This window comes from Apteryx rowi, unplaced genomic scaffold, assembly GCF_003343035.1.
Source record: "Apteryx rowi isolate R43461 unplaced genomic scaffold, aptRow1 scaffold_32, whole genome shotgun sequence".
In the NCBI taxonomy this organism is placed as follows: Eukaryota; Metazoa; Chordata; class Aves; order Apterygiformes; family Apterygidae; genus Apteryx; species Apteryx rowi.
The window spans coordinates 984,675-1,004,611 of record NW_020449641.1 but is presented as its reverse complement, the minus strand read 5'-3'; the positions used below and the strand labels follow the sequence as shown (position 1 = coordinate 1,004,611).

Sequence of the window (19,937 nt, the reverse complement as noted above, 5' to 3'; positions counted from 1 at the left end):
GAATACATTTGACAGACAGCAGCATACTAATTCCAACCACCTCTGTCATTAATTCATTAGCCAGCTGGTTATTTAGAGTGATTACATAGCAATTTTTCTTGTGAAACTGTATCAACTATTAAATCAGCCTTCTCCCTTTACATAGAAATTGCCAGAGGTCAGATCTGTGGTGTCTCCGACTGTATTCTGCCTTTAAACAGGGCCAGCAATCAGGCACTGCAAAAGCAGAAGGTGCAAAATTTCCACAGTACGTGGATGTGGGACAATCAGCTCTGCAATAAAGGTCATACCTTAAACACTAGTAGTTAGAAATAGCTCAAATCCTAAAGCACATTTTTTTCATTCTCCAAATTTCCTACATTCACTGCTAAAACTCTCAATACTTTTAATATTCATATTGACTGCTCAATCCCTCTTTAAACTATATTTCAGGTAAGTCATTTTTTCATTTAACAATCATGTCAGATCATTTGGTATAATTTATCTTTCACAGATCTATGCCATTCACATCCATTGAACAGAACCATGCTTTTCCAGTATACACTTCAATGATCCATGAATATTTCAGAAAGCTCTCCCTAGCAGAAATACTTGACTTGCAGATTTGTAGCCCTCAGCCTTTTTCCTAGAATATCTTTGAAAATACTACTGCAGTAGGCACTTTCTTCCACTTTCTTCCTTCAATTGCTGTGGTATCAACAGCTCCCTAAAAGATCACTATATCTGATTCCTAACCTTCCATTTCATGCCTATTATTTCTTGTGCTCTTCTGAACAGTGCCAGATACTTGCATGCCACCATTCCTATTTCACTTTGGATGTGTTGTGCACTGTCTCCTTATCAAATACTGTTGTTATTTTCTGCCAGGAGCCCATAATTTTCTTTACTGGAACACTGTTACACATTCTCATCTTCTCTCTCTCTCTCTTTTTTTTTTAATCCTTCAGTATATTTAAGGATCCCATTGTTTATTTAAGCATTGCTGGCCATCTGTGCTTCATTATCCCTTCTCTGAGGGTTTTTTTCTTTAATTCTGTTGAATTTGGATCTTTAAATGCTACAAGACTCACAATCACAGCCCCTAGGGTGGGAAAAATCCCAAAGCATCCCAGGTCATCACATTCTTCAAAGGAACTCCCACAAGTCATTTGACTTAAAGCCATATACTTTGACAAGAAAGATTATCCTGTTATATGTAAGGTCACATTCAAACAAAAGCAAGCACTAAAATTAATAATTCCTCTTGCAGCTTGTTGGCTCCTTTTACATTTTCCCTTGCTTTTCTTAGACTAACCAAGACAAAGAACAAGAGGCAGTATAAAAATGCATGAGCTGTTACAGCTTTCTTTTAAACGGAGCTCTCATTCTTGGAGATAACTTCTCTCTGGGGAGATCACCTCTGGGGAGCCTTATAATTTGCTTACATTATGAAGTACCACTTGGTCCCATAGGACTGCTTGGGATTAGTGTTGGCGAGAAATCCCCCTGTCCCTTATGCATAAGAGAGTAGAAATGCTCTTAATCTTACTCCACTGCCTTGCTTGATCCAGAAACTCAGCCACCAGTTGCTAAAAGCTGTGCTGCCCACATTCAGCACAAAGAGTGCCATGATGATGAGAAACGCAAAGGGGCCTCCAGCTGCCTGAATGTAGATGCCATAAACAGACCAGGGGACAGAGCCTTTGCCTTTCTCTTCCAACTGCACCAATTGGCCTGTGAAACAAAAGAGAAAGGAGAAGAAGTGAGGAAAGGAAAGTTGTTCCATAAAACTTCTACAGGTTTGAGAACATTTGAGGGACTAAAGTAATTTTCACACTCTACAGGATAGTTTCAAAAACCCAGCCATTATTTAACACAAAGTTTAATGGTTCAGACATTTTTGCTAAAAGTCACATTTCACCAACCCAGTCATTTGCATCATGGTAGGACTGAAAAAGCTTGGTCAGCACAGACTCAAGCACTAGGCTGGTATCAACCCCATCATTGCTTCTTTTAATCCCACCGAAGTTTAAAGCTGACATTAAATACAGAGAATGCAAAGAGAGAGGTCAGACCTTCATATTCTTCATACAAAACTGGCAGGGTCTCCCTAGGACTCTGCAAGTGCCAAGCTATATACACTGCCCTCTTGGGATAGGAGGGAGAGGTGGTGTGGAAACAGGATACTAGAAGTTCCTTTGTGCTTATGGCATCCAACCTGTGCTAGCCTGATTAAAAACACCATACAAGCACTCACGTTTACCGAATACTCTCTGATCACTGCCTGTGTGCTATCAATCGCACTGGGCGACCAGGACTTCAGACAGCTTTTGAAACTTTGGAGGCACATTCACAATATGCTTTGAAAGCAAAAGTTTTGAACTTATTGGGGTATAAGGTAATTACAGCCAGAAATCTGATCACATAGTTACCCTCTTCCTTCTTCACAACTTTCTCCTTCTTCACAGAGCCTGCTTTGGTACTTTTATCCTGCGGTCTTTTCAGTGAACTGTTTGTGTTCTTCTTTATATTAATCTGTAGGAAAACAATGGCACTAAACATACTGGAATAACTTTCTCTGACATATTCATATCTGAACCCAAACTTTTATAAGCTGCCTTCTCAGGAGGACTAATGTTCTCAATAGCTTAGCATTTATATGAAGGTTGATATTCCTCTGCCTGTTATTAGAGATGACTGCCAGCCCTGGTGGATTAAATTTGCCTCCTCTACTGACCTGAACTGCTATCAGGATGTACTGGCAGTGTTGCAAGGCAGTTCCAGGGTCAGTGACACTGTGCATGTACAGGTTGAAGGAATGCCACCCCCTACATAAAGATATAATCCCCCTTGGCAATAATAATTCACAATTTTATTAAGAGGGTTTTTTTCTGCCCACACACACACCCTAGAACTCCTCTCAGAAAATCTCTTATGAAATGTTTCTCTCTTCCAAAATCTGTCATTGCTCCAAAAAGAGCTCAAGCAGTATCTAAAGAGTCAGTTAACTTGGACTTCCAGAAATCAAATGCCCAAACACTAAATGGCACACACAAGTACTGCTCTAAGCTCAGCCATCTTCCCACAAATGAAAATTACTGTCTGTTCAGCGACTGTCTAGATCAATTAATTGAACTCGCCTACACACCATCTTCTGGGTCATCTTCCCACCCTTTACGTCAGGAAGGGAGATCTCACACGCAGCAAACCACAGAGCATCAAACTTCAACATCCCTTTCTTCTAATCCCATAGGGAATCCAAATCAATGTTCCTTCCATGTGTGGTAGTGCTTACAGAGAATGAAGGTCAGCCAAGTACGCAGGCTGGAAAATCTTAGGTTAACTCTCATTACATTAATTTTAGAATGGCAGGACTATAATCTTCATGCGTGAGAAAGGATGTGCAGAGTAACACATTACATTCCTTCACTTCTTTCACTGACATCTCCCAGGAGAAAATCCTACCAAGCACCTTCTATCAGCATATTTATCACAATGTCACCTTTTGAGAAACGTTTATTTTCTATGTCTGTACTTGTGAATAAGGAGCCTCTCACTTCTTAAAAAATAAACTGCTGGTATGCTTTTTAATCTCTTACCAAGAGAAAATGCACACAAAATTTAAGCAGAGAAAGTTCTAAAATCATCATCCAAAAAAAAAAAAAGCAGCAAAGTTACTAACTCTAAAAAATATTTTCAGGAAACGAGCCAGGAAAGGGTGGGAAAATTAAATTGTTGAAATTTTAAATGCACGTCCTACTGAATGGTTCTTGTTATTTTGTAGTTCATTATTTACATATTTTGTAAACATGAAAGGATGATCCACTGACTAAAATACTAAAACACAAATCCAGGCTTGCATTTAGAGCAATTGCTTCATAACAGAAGCAGTCTCAAGCAACAAGATTTTTTCCCAAAACTCCAAGAAACAAAGCATTTTCATAGTTAAATTTCCAACATACAGTTGCAAATAACTTTTGGACAAGTTGTGTCATGTTTGCTGTGCCTCAGTAATCATGTGCTACGTGCAAAAGAGGTAAAGATCCAGAAAGAACTTGTTGGACAAAAGTTGGACTACGTCTGAGCCAATCTGGAGGCAAGTTAAAAAATGAGGTGTATACTGAAAGAGCGGAGAAGCTCTCTGCTCCGAGCATCACCAGAGGAAACAACACATTTATTTCATGTTCATTTTGGCTCACTGGCAGAGTTGATATCTCTACTGTACATCCCCCAAATACAAATACAAACTAGGACTTCAAACAGAAAGTGTTAATAAAGCACAGAAAACTCTACAGGAAATCTATGGGTCAGATCAACACATGAAGCCATTTTCCAGTCTTCTTCAAACTATGCCATTTGGTTCATCTCATTAGAAAAGTCATCAGAGTGCTTTAAAATGGAAAAACAAGTACCTCAATATGCGGTGTTTCTCCCAGCTGTAGGTTATTAAAAATGGTTGCATAGTCACCATTTAAATTCATCAGTTCCTCGTGACTTCCTCGCTCAGTAATGCAGCCTTCTTTCATGAAAACCACCTCATCACAATCAACAAGATACTGGAGAAAATGGCAGTGAGAACAAGCCTTTATCATTATGTCCGATAATCAGACACATGCCTGCATGAGCTTTTTTCCATAATTTAAAGACATTTGGTGGTGTGGAGCGGGGTGAAGTAACAAACCTTCCAGGTAACAGACATTTGATTTTTTAAAGGTCCTGCATTGACTAGAGTACCACAATTACTCTCACTCTATATGCACAAAAATTTTGTGTGTTCTATCAAAGACAATCTGTTATGGAAGACAGAATTCAGGATATTTAAACCCTGCAAATTCTGACATATCAATTATTAATATTTCTATGCACAGAAGATGGCAAAAAAATCCCAGAATACATCACTGATATCAAATCTAAGCAATTTCTGATGTGATAAACCAACTTTATGGCAAAAAATGTTTTTGAACAAGGTATTTGTATTTCTGGTAAATTTTCTTTAGTTAAGTGTTACCAGTACCCATCAGCTAAGTATGTACCAGTATCAACTAAAGAATCAGATTGTGCTCTGTGCATACTTGCAAACCTAGTTTGTAAATCTAAACCATATATCCTAGAGAAACAGGGTTGTGCTGTAACAGGTCAGAGCATGGAGATCTTCAGTATGAAAACAACTGACTAAAATAGCATTTCAGGAAGCTCCAAGAAAAAGTATGAGAGATTTAGTACCTGAAGCTGATGAGTGATGAAAAGGACAGTCTTTGACTTCAGGTGCTTCCTTATTGCACTGTTAAAAATGTGATTTCCCACATGAGCATCTAAGGCACTAAGGGGATCATCAAGGATATAAATGCTCCTATCACTGTACAGTGCTCGAGCCAGACTGATTCTCTGACGCTGTCCTCCGCTCAGGTTAGCCCCTCGTTCACCAATCTGCACAGACACACACCCATTATTTTGATTCTACAGCATCGTGCAACACAAAAAAATTCACCGAGCTTGTGAGGTGACTGAAGTGAAACGGACCGTACAGTACTATATGCACTCTATAGTCTTAAGTGTCCGCTTCTTTGTGAAATGTATTATACAATCAACAAACTCAAGGCTAATATGCTTCAAATATGACAGTAGTTTTTTTGCTTATTTTACTTTTATTGTATTAAACAGCCATGTTTTTCTTAGCTATTTTAAATCAAGTTCAAATAGGGCCTCTAAAGGCAACTAAATTTACAACACAATGAAAAACTCCCCAACTATCAACTTCCAAATCAAAAACATGACACAACTCAGTCTCAATAGTCCAGGCCTACACTGATAAGCTCAGGAAGGTGCAATAAGGCATTCAGCGGCTTGGCTTATATGCATACGAGATCGATGTCCCCCTCACCCCAGTCTGGTTTGCCAAGCCAAAATCCTACTTTTCTCTATCCACTAATTAGTTTATTACAAACAAAATCTGTACCTCAGTCAGGTCCCCATTTGGAAGGATGGCTAGGTCAGGCCTCAGACAGCAACCATTCAACACAGTATTATACCTAAAGAACATGAGTTAGATCAGCAGTAAGTTTTTTTTTTTTTCTCTCTCTCCAAAGCATCTAGTTAACACAGCATTATCTCATTTTTTACACAAATATCAGGCATTCCAGCAGCCTAAAGCAGATGATCTGCCTTGGATTCCCAGGAAACTGGGGACAGCAATTCATTACCTGCTTCTGAAATACTGTGTAGGTAAGGAGGCAAATTCTTTCCAGAGATAACTAGCATAGACCCCAGGGAAGGCCCCCACTGGGAAAGGGCCACATAAAGTGCCAGCACGTTGCAAGCAGCAGTTGTTGTGTTTAGAGAGGGCAAGGCCAGGACAGCAAGAGCAAATGACACTTCAGTGCTGCTCTGCAGCAGCTGCTACAAGCAGAGGCCAGACAGTACTTCAGCGTGAGCTACAGCCCCCACTGCACACGAGTGATGACAGAAGCACTGACAGCCATCAGCCACAGTGACCGCACGTAGGAGAGGTAGAGTCTCAAAGGCAGACTCTAAAGGAGAGGTAGGCTACATTAAATTTTCCCACACTTGGGTCAAGAATTACTAAGCTGTCACAAAAATTGGCAAACAGTTCTGACAAACCTCTCTTCATCATACTCCTTTCCAAACAGAATGTTGTCTCTAAGTGTCGCATTGAGAATCCAGGCCTGCTGGGCCACATAAGCAAACGTTCCACTTACTGCAATGCTACCCTCCAGCAGGGTCATCTGGAATAGAAGACAAAACCTTAAAATTACGCCATTCCATGTTTAGAATAGCCTTTCTTCTGTAGGGTACAACAGGAATGAACTCACTTTTCCAAAATAAGTGAAATAGGAAATAGGAAAGAGAAGAGCACGAGAAGTCAAAACAGAATTTCTCACCTGTCCTAAAATAGCTGAAATAAGTGACGTTTTTCCGCTCCCCACACTACCACAAATTCCAACAAGTTTTCCCTAGGCAGGAAAAAAAATATATATATGGTACTCATTACTTACATTCTCCATTCTATTCAGAATTTGGATGACCTACAGTATCTCAGAGGGAACAGTAAGACATTAATGCCAGCTGAAAAAGGACACATCAAATTGAAATAAACAAGACTGAATCAATATTTTAACTTGAGAAAAATCAACAGTGGACACTATCCCCTTATGGGCTAAAACTGAATGAACGCCACAGGCGGAAAGCAATGGGTTTTAACATCAGTTTCCTCTGGCTGGGCATGGCACAGCTCCCAGAGAACGCTGCACTCGGCCCAAAGCACCAAGGCCCTTCTCAACAGAAGGCATCGAGATGCTCTCAAGACCCTGGTCCAAAGGCAGACTTTCCACTGCCGTCAGTGGGCGAGAGCTCCAACTAAAAAAAAATAATAATAATAATCTGTATTAACTTGACAAGGAGACAAATAAGGAGAAAACTGGAAAAATCTAACAAATTCACAGATAATTGCAAAATTTTATATTGCCAATTGAGAATAATCAGTCAGTGTGATAAAGAAAGATATGAAGAGGGAAGGACTGAAAGAAAAGTGGAATTTAGGATATATGTATCCAGTAAAACTTCCTGCCTGTGAGATGCAGTTTGCTAAGGACCAAGGAAAAGGTGAAATCCAAACACCTGAAGCATTTATCTGTAATAAAATTAGTGGACTGACATCCACATTATGTGGGATTCATGGAGACTATTTTTATTCCTTTTGTAAAAAGGATAAAAAGAGTATATAGACATTTGTGGAACACATTGCTGGCCTCTCTCATTTACAAGTTTTTCACCTCTGACAATGAGTTGGCCTTTACGTTTTCAAGTACCTGTGTACTCTTTTTTCAAGGCTATTTAATATTTTAAAATATATGCTACACTCTCTTAAGGATTTAGACTACCCCTCTACTCACATGACTACACGAGGCAGTTTAACTACAAGTATCTTGGTAGCTGCATGGATTGTGTTACTATAGTATCCAAGTGCCAGACTGCAAAACTTTTGTATTAATAAAAAGATGCCATGTGTTAAATTTAATGCTTTTTCTTCAACATTTTACATGCTTTTATGCATCTTGGAATGAGGACTCCAACTGCTTTTAACTTCTTGAAAATCCCTCTGTATCCTTCTATTATACACAAATTCTCAGTGAGGAATTAACTACACATTCTTCAATGAAAATCTACTTTTATGCTCCGTTAGAACACCCAAATCACCTAAAATGTTCATCCAGAGTATGGGTGAAAGCGCACAAAATTATTAAATGGTTGCAGGAATAAACTCTCTACTGATATCTCTGTTGCCCTACTGATTCTTTAAGCTCAGCAGTCATATACTGTATTGAGTGCTACAAACGGCAAAATCCCGAGTTAAACGCAACAGGGTGACAGCTATACATGCTACAGCGCTTCACAGGCTGTTTGCAGGGATTGTTTGCTAAAAAATGGCACTGCTGTTCACATCAAGATCAGGTACTGCATCCTAGCTACTGCAGTTGCCATGGATATTACAGGAGTGCACAAATAGCAATATGCTCCATTTCATGCAAAAATACACGGTTCTCTATTCCAAGGGACAGCCAAGAAAGAAGGCCCTTTGAGAGCCCAGATTAAGTTCTCCTTTCTTCTCTTACCTTTTCTATCTCCAAGTCAATGTTGTAGAGAGTCCTCTGAAGACGAAGGTTAACCAGGTGGATGATTTTGTTCTCCTCTTCAGGGCTAGGATGGTCATCACTGTCCACTAGAAGATGGCCCTTCTGCTCTGCCAGCACAGCTTGCTGTCCCTCATTCTGCAGCTTCATTTTCTCTTTCTTGCCCTTCGTGACTTTCTTGTCTTTTTTCACTTTGGGGGTCAACTTTGGTGAGCTCTGGACGCTGGCGTGGGAGAAGTCCCAAGCCAAGGTAGCATTTTTCACCTCTATCGCGGTGTGAGGATTGGCTGGTTTTTTCTTTATCATATGAACCTCTTCCATTAGAAATAAACTCTGATAGGAGTTGTGAGAGAGGTGTAAAGATGAGACACCTGGTCAAGACTGGGAGACAAGCCTATGGCACACTCACGCAGCAAAACACATCAGGCTATACAGTGCGAGGAAGCTGAAGAGCAAAAGGTAGCTCATTAGTGTAAACTAACTCCAGGCCTGCTAAGTGGCCTGGGTATTCCTGGATGTGGTGGAAGCACTTAGATACAGTAAGACTTTCAGAGAATTGCAATATTCTGGATGCTGTATGAGAGAGGCTTATTCTTCTAACACTGTTTGTGACTCCAGCTCTGTAATTTCCAGGCACCAAACACATGAGCTGATTACATGGGTTAGAGAGCAGAGGTCCCCAGGAGGGAAAGTGACTTATTTGCCCTGCGCACCAGCTCATTACATGATGGAATGACTTACTGCAGCCTTATACGGAAGGGGTGCATTTGCTGCTGGGAAAAAGTAATCTGACTTGGATGATCTTGGACTGCATGACAAAAATAATTAAGCCATTAAGTCCATTGTATCATGTTCTCCACCACATCCATCAGTATTTATAATCAACACAGAGTAGGAAGAGATTTTTCACACAATTTAATTACCAAATAAAATGATTTCCATTTACATAACCTATGTTTTGAACTAAAAAGCCTTCTGCAATTACAGAAATCTCAAATCCAGTCTTACTCTTGCGATTGCTATGCCTGAATCATATGTCCATAAGAAAGCTCATATTCATTTACAGAACCAGAAAGCCAGTTACGTTTTTGCAACATTACAGTATCCTCACTTTGTCTTACACTCCTTAAACAAATTATACTGTTTACAGTCTTAAACTGTAAACAATTTCACCTCTCCTCCTCTTCCCCCCAAAAACTCCTTTCAGTGTAACTGGATTTCAGAAAGCCTGATTTGGGGTGACTCATACAAAAGATTAAATAAACATGCTCAAAAGCAATGGGATCTCTCAATCATTCTGCAGATTCTATTCCTCTCATATTCAAATGTGTTTCAAGAATCCGTTACATGGAATCCATATACCTGTCAATATTTGTACATATGGAGTCACTATCCTATTTGGAAATATCCCTGCAATGCACTATTGCCTCCAAGAGAAGGCAAAATAAAGGCCTGTCCTCTGAGTTCATACTAATTACACATACTGTATTTATTCATAGGAACTGAAGAATGAAATAGGAGTACTCGTGTCATCTGGACTATAATTCTCTGCCCTGGATTTTGTTTAGTTGGATCATAACTGCATATTATTCATATAATGAGTTGGAATTTCACCTAAAGTCACCTAATCCACTCTGAAAACTCAAAACCACTGTTTTTCGTGACTACAAGTAAAGCACTGTACTAATTTGTACAAAGCCTGCTAATATAATACATGTGACACTTCCAAAAAGAGTTTCACTGGCAAAATACAAAATTTCATTGTAGGCATGCTGCACCATCTTTTCATGGGGATGGTTTTAAAAGAGTATAAGAATTATTATACTGTGAGCCATCTAGTCCAGTATACCATCTCTTACAGGGGTCAACCTCAAAACCCTGCAATCATTAAACAAGAATATCTTGCTTCCCACACTGGTATTATCTTAAACCTCTAATATTCCTTGATTGGATTTGTATCCCTTCTGCAGGATATAACAATCTAGAGTAGTAAGTGTAAAGAAAAAGAACTCCTCAGACATTAAAACAGCATTGGCTTTAAAGCGTCCCCTTAGCATCTATTATACACATACAACACCATACTGACAGAAAAAAGCACAAGGCCAAAGAACTGCTTACCTTGAATCTGTCAACAGAAACAGATGCCTCAGACAGAGACTTCACTGAGAAAGGTGTTACTTTTAGAGCAAAAGTCATTGAATTAAAGACGGTGACCACTGTGAATGCCTAGAAACAAGACAGGGAAGAGAATCATATTTGGATGCAATATCCCCACTAGCAATTCCAACCCTCTAAAGGTACGTAGCAGCAATTCAAAGCCATGGAAAAGGCCCACAATTCAAGAATAGCCATTTCAAGACTGAACACATTCTGGAACAGCAGAAAGCAGCAGATCCATCCAACTCTTTCCCCAGTGCTTTGTAACAGACCAAGAAAGACATCTTCAATGTTTGCAGGTCCACTGAAAATGGCAGACAGCAAAATTCTGCATTAGCCTATTACTTTTGAAAACCTGTGTTCAAATCCTGTCTTAATTCACAAAGAGAGACAGATCTGTGCTGTTTGCATCCAAACACATTGTAAGACAGAAAATGTCCAGTAATCCCAATGCCCAGTCAAAATAGCAACCAGGAGTGCTGGTTCATATTCAGCTCAGAACTTGTTCTGGGGAAGATCAGGGCTCAAACAGCACTGTGAAAGCTTTCTGCACAAAATGCAACAATACATCTGCTGCTGTCACACCCATCAGATGTTCATTTTTGTGAGCCAGGTCACGAAACAGAGAACATGCTAAAGAGATCTCAAGTATCTTCATTACAGCTTAACAGAAAAGCAACCGTAGTAGTACTGTAAAGAATATTTTCAACATTTTGACAAGCTAACCAGTTACCTGAGCTGCTGTAAGATCGTAGCCAAGGATCATATGGACAGAAAACGTCACCACACTGGCAATAACTACAACTATGGGAGCCACACCCACAGTGATGCTCTGGAAGTAGCCTGCACGCTCTAAGATTTTACGTTCTTCCTCCCGAATTTCTAGAAATATAAATAGGGGCACCACGTTTGAAGTAGGATTCAGAGGGGTACATGCACAGCAGACACTATCCACAGCACTAGAAACACCAAGAGAGGCCTAACTTTACACTTTAGCAGTTATCACGTTACATACTTCCCTGTAAGGACCACAGTTACAGAGAAGCAAATATAATTGTCTGTAAATCTCCACAAGAATAGAAGTCTTTTTACTTTTATCAAAATGGAGCAGTCTGCACATTTAATAAACAATTTATAAATAGAACAAAATTTTAAAATTGGAGCAAAGTCACAAATATTATTATGTTAGAAGGTGAAACTTCAGAAACAGGACTGTTTTTCCAACCCACCATGCATGAGAGAAACAGGGAGCTTGAGGGATGGATGTGTTATTACACTGCATTTGCATCAACATCTTTGGTACTAAGCTAGGAGGATGCACCAGGATACTAAGCAATGGAGCATTTGTACAAAGGGAAACATTTACGGATTGTGTAAACTCACTTTGAACATTCTGAGAAAATGCTTTGACCCAGGCATACATTTTAATGAACTTAATGTAATTAAGAACTTCATTCATCTTTTGCACACGTTCATCTGTTGTTGATACACATTTTCTTCTGAAATAAGCCGTGAGGCGTGATACAAACATCTGAAACAAGAAGCATCACCGCACAACATTAGCAGCAACTCCAAAATGGCAAGTACATTCAAGTCCTCCTAACTACCAGAAAAAACAAATTCTGAATCTGAAATAGGATTTCAATGACGGGGCAAGAAGGCTGTCATTCTGACATAAACAGAAGGCTAAAAAAGCTATTCATATCCTCCCACCCCATCTGCACTGAACACTGAACTCATGATAGGAAGTCTAAATAAAAATAAAATCAGTGAAAATAAAACGATGGGCTTTTACCAATATTGGATAGTACTAGAGTTCTTTAAAGTTTCTGAAGTACAAAGACTACAAACACGTTAACCTCAAGACAAACTAAATTAGCTCTCATAATCAAATGGACACTAGAACTCCTTTCAGCCAACCATTTAACCCAGTCCTATAAGGCATAAGAAAGAGCTGGACTTCGCATAGCCAGATAAAGTTTTACAGTATGCCAGTGCTAGGAAGATGCTAAACCAATATTTACATCTTTACTAAACCAATTTAAAAAGAAATAGTTGTTCATGTGTTCCTAAGTATCTTTTATTCATACTTTCATACCATTCCTTTCCTGAAATCCAGAAAGAACACACTTCATTAGTTAAGTTTTCTACTCTTTGCCTTCCCTCTTGCCACCTCTTTTCAAGTCCCCTTCAATACAAAAAGACTGCTGAAAAGAACTGGTGAAGATAATCAAACTCTACCCCTTCTCATTACCTTTTTTTGGAATATAATTCCCATTATTTTCATCCTTACTGTTCTGCAGATAAATTAGACCAAAGAGGACCTCATAGTATTCTGCCTCCCTGCTTTTTAAAATGGAGATTCTGAAAACAGTGACAAATCTTCAGCAGCCTCACAGCACATTTTACAGGCAAGAAAATTTTGGCTTGGACTAGCCTATTTCACAGCTCAGCAGAAGCAGAGGCAGCAGTATCCAACCAAGAACACTTCTCTCTCAGATGGGTGCTCTTCAGCATCTTTTGTTGAATTCAAGAGTGGTGTGCTCTTCACTGAAACATGTAACACTGATTCTCTCCCTGTTGTACACAACCTGGAGGCCTTCTATCTTTACAGACTCAACCGCAAATACTTGAGCTTTGCTCATTTCACAGTGTAACTTAGCTATGCATACTTATCTCAAAGTCAAATCGATTCACTTTCCTATTTCCATTTTCTAATTCTCTTTACCTCTTTTGATTTTCGTGTTTCCAAATTTCTGCTTTTTACATCATCTTTGGGAACAACTTCAATACCACGCAGCACCATAAATGGGCTTAACTTAGCACTTTTCAATACCTGTTCAGGACTATACACATGTGAACTAAAAAAATGAAGCATTTGAAGGATTATTGAAGTCTTTGCAACTCACCATTGCTGGGTAGAAAAGGATGAAGACAGCAGAGCCCAAGAAGCCTGTTGGACCCAGAATGATCACATTATAAACCATTCCTAAGATGGCCACAATAGGGCCCCCAGCCAACAAACTGCCAACTGCTGCAGCTTCAAACATCCTTTGACCGTCATTGGAACATACATTTATGAGCTGAAAAATACACATAACATAGAGATTATTTAGATTTAGGACACAGCTCATCTTCAAAGGAATGTACTGCATATCCCCTTTTCATTCTGCAGTTTCCAAGAAGATACTGTGGCTTACCTCTCCAAGAGACTTCTCCTTGATATTCTTCAGCTTGAGAATTTTCTTAAATGCCATTGTCAAGATAGCTCCACGCAGTCTAACCCCCGTACGGTAATTTAAAGCCCAGGTTAGTGCAAGGGACCAGGATCGCACTATTTCCGTCATAAAGATGCCAAAAACTAAAAACAAGCTGTACTGCAGGTTGGACTCACTCTGCTGTGTATATTCCAAGAGATGTTTCACAACGAATGCCTACAGGAAGAAATGCAAGCTTGCATGAACACCCATCATCTCAGAGAACCATGCAACAACTTTATGTTAAGTTAGAAATAAGTAGGCTACTTTGCTTTTAAAAGAGCCATTTGAAATAGAAAGCATCTTCTTTCTAGAAGTAAAAGATGTCAATAAAAGGAGTACCGTAACACAAAGCCCTGCTGAGAGCCAAGCACTGAATCAAATTTAGTAAGTAAAGAGAGTTTAATTTGGAACCACATTCCTTGCAGCACACTTCTAATCCTCCGTGTCTTCTAACTTAACATAAATCTGTCAGTTAGCTGAAAGCAATGCATTATCATATAGAAGAGTTTTAAAATATAGTCGCTACTTGTACATCTGAGCACATTAAGAGACATTCCTTTACATGATATTAAGACCTTTTTTATTTTATCTTTGGTTTGCTTCAAACGTGCTTATTTGATAAAAAGGAACAATGTACCTACAGTTGTAGTGGGGAAGAGTGAGAAGGACATTTGCAAAACATTCCTGGAAATAAACATCAGCAGTTTAATAGTAAAGAAAAAAACAAGCAGAAAGCACAAGGTATGTAATACCATAAATCATTGGGGGCAGGGGAAAAGAAAAAGGAAAAAAAATTAACCGCTCACTCCCTCCCCATCCCCTCTCCCTCCAAAACCATAAACACTTTACCTCAGGAATCACACTTCAAATATCACCTGCAGAAAGAGGGTAGCCCCCAAACCACTGATTCCCACTTCCAGCTCTTTGTGGTCCAACGGCACAATATAACATCATATAACTCAAAATCACCAGCAATATTAAGTATTATTGACTGAGAAACAACAGGCTTTTATTTGAAACAAAGTGTCATCTTAAAATGGTAACATCTCACAAACACTGTACAAAAGGTAGAGCATTGTATAAACATACAATCTGCACATACAGGATAATTATAAAGGGCTAGTATGCAACAGTCAGTCTTAGCCTCAAAAACAAACTAGATTTGAAACTACACACAAAAAATTAAAGATACAAAACCAGAACCAATATATGTTCATGAAGTCCAAAAGGAAGTCAAACTTGCAGATGCCAGTGGGGGGGGCTTCCGAGGCTGCACAGATTCTGAAATCTGGTTTAAAAAGTATGCTACAATAAGGTTTCACGGATAACGAAAGGAGATTTCCTAGAGAGCTTTTCAGTAAATGAGGCTTTAAGATGTTGGTGCTTATGATACGCTAATACAAAGCGGCGAATTACCTTTGCCCACAACAAAAACAAAAAAAATCTGAGACCAAAGAAAATGTTTGAGAAGCCTTTCACAGTCCGTTGAAGTCCTCTTGGCTAAACCAGGTTTTGCAAATAAGAGTTCTCTACAGTGTGAAGAGAGAGGAAAAAAAACAAAACCCCACTATTTCAGCAAAGGTAGCAACAGCTAGAGCCCAGCACCAAATAACAGAAAAAAACGGAGATAAAATTCATCTGTTCTGAGGAAAGTAAGTCTGCATGTCAGAACCAAGGAAACATGCTGTAAATAATTTTGGTCTTTCATTTTCCCAGGTGTGAATTAAAGCCAGATGTCCATCAGGTTCTAGAATGGCCACTGAGAAAATTTACACACCGATCCCTGAACAAATGTGAGGAGCTCACATTCACAGCTCTATTGCATTCCAACTTTATCTTTACTTGGATTTAGTTTTACATCCACTGTTTGGACCACAACTGCATACAGTTGGTTTGCAGTTACTAAGAAGATTATTGACTTCTTTTTCCAGTATTCAATCCAACATATGCAACTGAGTCACTGAGCAGTGGGGTGAAAATCCCCCTTTTTCCTCATGAGCTGTAACTCAGCATGGTCGCAGACTGCAAGCATTTTCTCGCACACCACAGCATTGCTGAAAGTCTCCAAGAGAGGATGTATAAAGATAGCAGATGTTTCCTGGGGTCTCATTCCTCTCAAAACTTTTTAGTGCAATTTTTCAGCACTATTTTATAGAATCAGCATCTCCCGTGATGAAATAGAGACCAGCTGACATTATACCCTTTTTTTTTTTTCCCAGAAGAAAGAAGAGAGGAAACAGCAAATAAAAGAATTTTGAAAAGGGAGGGGAAAAAAGTCGCACAGAGTTAACATTTACATCTGAGAACATACTGTTTTTGAAATCAAACTAATTTAATGAAAAAAATCCAGCATAAAGTTCTTTACAAAACGAGCAAATTACAGTACAAAAAACTCAGTTTCAAACTAACAGGGAAAAGGAATTCCTGTGACTATCACCGTAGTAGTTGGTACTAGCTGCTTGGCTGTCTTAAGCATTCTCATGGAATAAACATTACCTTACCTTTGCTCTTGGCGGTGGCTCTGTCCAGCAGGACTGCCTCATTCTGACGCAGAAAACAGCCATCCTGAAAATTCTAAAGAACAGCTTCTGTCACTGGTCCCACTGCAGCGCGGGCATCCCCACCGCAGCCAGTGCGCGACAGCACAGGGCAGGCTGCAGCTGGAGCCAGCTGGGAAAGTGGGAAACTTACCTCCAGCAGCTTACCACCCCCCCCCTCCAATAACTGACCAAACTGTCAAGCTGTACTCCCCTGAGATAGAAAGTTTCCCCATCTCCCAAACGGGAAGAATAGCTCTGAACAGTTGCAAACAGATACGTTGTTCAGACCTGGAGTTAAACTGATCGTGTGTAGTGAATCAAAGAACTTTGTTGCTCCTCAACTCAACCATGAAAGTTTTGGTAGCTGGTTAACTGGCAGCAAATATTCACTGAACACAAGTATTATCTCACCTATCCTAGTACATTCTGATGGTTATTACAAGGCAGTCTGACACACACAGCTGTCTTTCACCAGGCTACAGGTTTAGACACTGTGCCAGATGCAGAATTTATCAAAATAAAAAGCAGAAGATCCTTGAAGGATCTGTCTGATATCAAAACACCCAGACAGGAAGTCTGCAACAACTCCCTTCCAGCTATAACCATCACAATGTTCATTAGCAAAGCCACAACTGTTGGCTGGCATTTCAAGGTCATAAAAATTCAATTCAAAATTTTGAAGTTTAACATAGTGTTTAACTCCATTTTGATCATTTTCGCTAATATACCAGGTCAAATCAAGTGCTTTTCCTGATCTCCCTTTTCACCTTCAGGTGACTGAAAGGGTGCAACAACACAGGAAAGCACTGATACTTCAGAGGAGACAGCACAGGCATATCCATGAGGCATGCCATTTTAGAAAACAAGGAGGAGGGGTGGTACAGACTCACTTTTCATGCCAAATGATGGAACTCAATGGGCATGGTTCCTTATTCAGAGGAAAGTATAAGATTGCCTGTAAATAGGCAAATGTCTACAGAAAATTTTAAATTATCCAAATCAAGCCTCAATAGCAACCTTAGCCCCCAAGCCAGTCAAGTTTTTCTCCTCCTTCTCCCCCACCATTCAGCAGTTTGGCTGTGACAGATTGAGAAAATTACTCTAAAGAAATTAGGGGCAACCCTGCTGCAAGTTCTCTGCTAAAGATAAAAGCAGCTACTAAAGCCCTGTAGTGAAACAATGACAGAAGCTCTTCTTGGGGAAAGCTAGTGCTGTTAAAACCTTAATCACGATTTATTGTTAATTACCAAAGTATGTTCAAATGTTTTATAAATAACACAAGCTACTATAAATTCTTACTGTGAAAACAGTACCGCAAAAACATTTATTGTTATTCATATTACACAAAACAAAGCAAACTTTAAAAAGGTTTAAAAAACAGAACATTTTTATAAGAAATTTAAAAGCAGGAAAACATTTTAAAAAGACATTTCACCTAACAGTGCACCCAAGTGTACTTACCCAAGAAATGAACCTTCAGCTTACCAGCACACTGAAACGTGTACTACAAGCAGTAATATTGCTCCTACTCCTCAAGGGAAATGTGTAGAGAATAAATTTAGTCAAAATTTCAACTGTAAATCTGCACAGTATGTGCAACAAACAGGTGACAAAAATGGCGTGAATGTCAAGTCCCATATGTTGTATCTTCATTACGACCCATAGCAACAAACAGCAGCAGTTCCTAGAGGCAATGCCGTACTCTAACACTTCTACTTGAAACCTGTCTGACCGTTCTCTGTAGGATCAGTAAAGGCTATACCCACAGATTTCTCAAGACCTGCTTACATTAGTTTTAATTAGCGCACTAATAAAATTGTTTGGTTCCACTTCTTGAAGACTGTGCTACTAATGCCAATAATCTAAGAATAGTGTTTTACCGTACTGAATTTTATTACAAAATAAATTTACAAAATCAAAAAGAAAACACAATAAAAAGATCTCCGCATAAGAATTTTATGTAAAAAGACCACAAACCAGTTAAGGAAGAACTTTAAACTAAACTCAAAACCAAAGAGAAAAACCAAGCATACATTTCTTCCAAGATATCTAAACTCCCCCTCCCTTCTCCAAAATCTTGGCCTCAGTATTCAGCAACTGATCCACCAGCTGTAGGAAGTCTATCTTGGATTATCATATCACTCTGGAATTTTGCCCCACCAGAATTTCTAACTAGTCAAAACATTTAAGTGACTCTGAATGAAACCTTAATATTATACAGTTGGGCATGAAATGGAGCCCTCTGGGGTTGTTAAAAAAAAGGATGGATATTACTTACTGGTCCACTAAAACCTGCGAGCTGCGTGATCATCAGACACACTATGGAAATGATGAGTCTGGTGCGGCAGAAAATCCACACAACCCTCCGGAGAGAAGCATCATCAGGTCCAGTTTCTTTCAGTTCTTCCTGCCACAATCTCTCCAGCCTAATAAAAACACAAGCCCCGTTGTTATAAATCTTTCACCAAGATAAGAGGTACAAACTCACAGGCACTTGCTCTGTGACGTTTCCAAGCACTTCCTAGCTAAGAGCAACAGAAATCACTAGATTTCAAAAGAAATAAATACATGGTTCACTCTGTGAGGTAAAGAGAAGCATTTCCATCTTGAAATCTCTACGTTGTTACTTCTTCCTAAGAGAGGGATGAAAACCAGAATGCCTTTTGCTTTGCCTGGAGTCGCTTCGGCCATCTGAACCCATTGACTCATCACCACCATTCCTTTCTGATCTGGCAGAAGAGTTGTGGAGTCAAAACCTGAGAAAAATTCTCATTAGCTATAACAGGTTAGTCTAATTGCAGGATCTGACCCATATACAAATCACCTTGGTAGTTTCAATATTTATCATTATTTCAGTACAATATTTTTTTCAAACTAACTGTTGAGAGACAGCTTTGCTTAAAAGAGAAATAGTTTAAACAGGCAAAAACAGAAAAGCAATTGCAAAACACTCCTGGAGACAAAATCCTCTACAAAATTCACCGAAAACAGTGAGATTACAGAAGTAGTATAGCAGGAGGAAGTGGTCTATGAAAGATAAAAAACTAAATTCCATTCTTCTGATGGAGAAAGGCAAAACAAAAACATCAGTGCCACTTTTCTAGGGCAATAGCATATCATTGTCTATGAATTAACTTATAAAAAAGGAAATAAGAGAATAATATGGACCAAGATGTCTCTACCTTCTACAGTTGACATCTGAAGACTCATGCCTTGACAAAGACCATACATCATCCATAAACAATTCCCCTTTTTTGTATGCTTTGTGGGCCAAAGGAGTGAGCCAGGAGAAGGTCATGCAGGAGAAAAGCCCAGCATTATCAACAGGGTGCTGGTGTCTAAAAGAAACAAAA

At 39.2% G+C, this 19,937-nt stretch overlaps 1 protein-coding gene across 7 annotated transcripts in view; it reads right to left on the bottom strand.

Annotated features, from left to right (window-relative positions):
- ABCC5 (ATP binding cassette subfamily C member 5) overlaps positions 1 to 19,937 on the bottom strand; it is a 76,492-nt gene that overhangs the window by 39,870 nt on the left and 16,685 nt on the right. For 5 of the 7 annotated variants that reach the window (XR_003254364.1, XM_026070897.1, XM_026070898.1 and 2 more), the window contains 15 exons: positions 19,767 to 19,922; positions 18,863 to 19,010; positions 13,985 to 14,218; positions 13,694 to 13,867; positions 12,168 to 12,315; positions 11,518 to 11,666; positions 10,746 to 10,853; positions 8,610 to 8,960; positions 6,879 to 6,950; positions 6,598 to 6,722; positions 5,936 to 6,008; positions 5,203 to 5,406; positions 4,392 to 4,535; positions 2,412 to 2,514; positions 1,529 to 1,713 (listed from right to left, as the gene is read on the bottom strand). Coding sequence is in view for 6 of the 7 variants with exons in the window: in XM_026070897.1 (XP_025926682.1) it covers positions 1,529 to 1,713; positions 2,412 to 2,514; positions 4,392 to 4,535; positions 5,203 to 5,406; positions 5,936 to 6,008; positions 6,598 to 6,722; positions 6,879 to 6,950; positions 8,610 to 8,960; positions 10,746 to 10,853; positions 11,518 to 11,666; positions 12,168 to 12,315; positions 13,694 to 13,867; positions 13,985 to 14,218; positions 18,863 to 19,010; positions 19,767 to 19,922 (2,374 nt within the window). In the remaining variant the exon portion in view is untranslated. Of the gene's footprint in view, positions 1 to 1,528; positions 1,714 to 2,411; positions 2,515 to 4,391; positions 4,536 to 5,202; positions 5,407 to 5,935; positions 6,009 to 6,597; positions 6,723 to 6,878; positions 6,951 to 8,609; positions 8,961 to 10,745; positions 10,854 to 11,517; positions 11,667 to 12,167; positions 12,316 to 13,693; positions 13,868 to 13,984; positions 14,219 to 14,681; positions 18,837 to 18,862; positions 19,011 to 19,766; positions 19,923 to 19,937 lie in introns of those variants that run through there. The other 2 variants (XM_026070899.1, XM_026070900.1) reach the window with 2 other exon arrangements.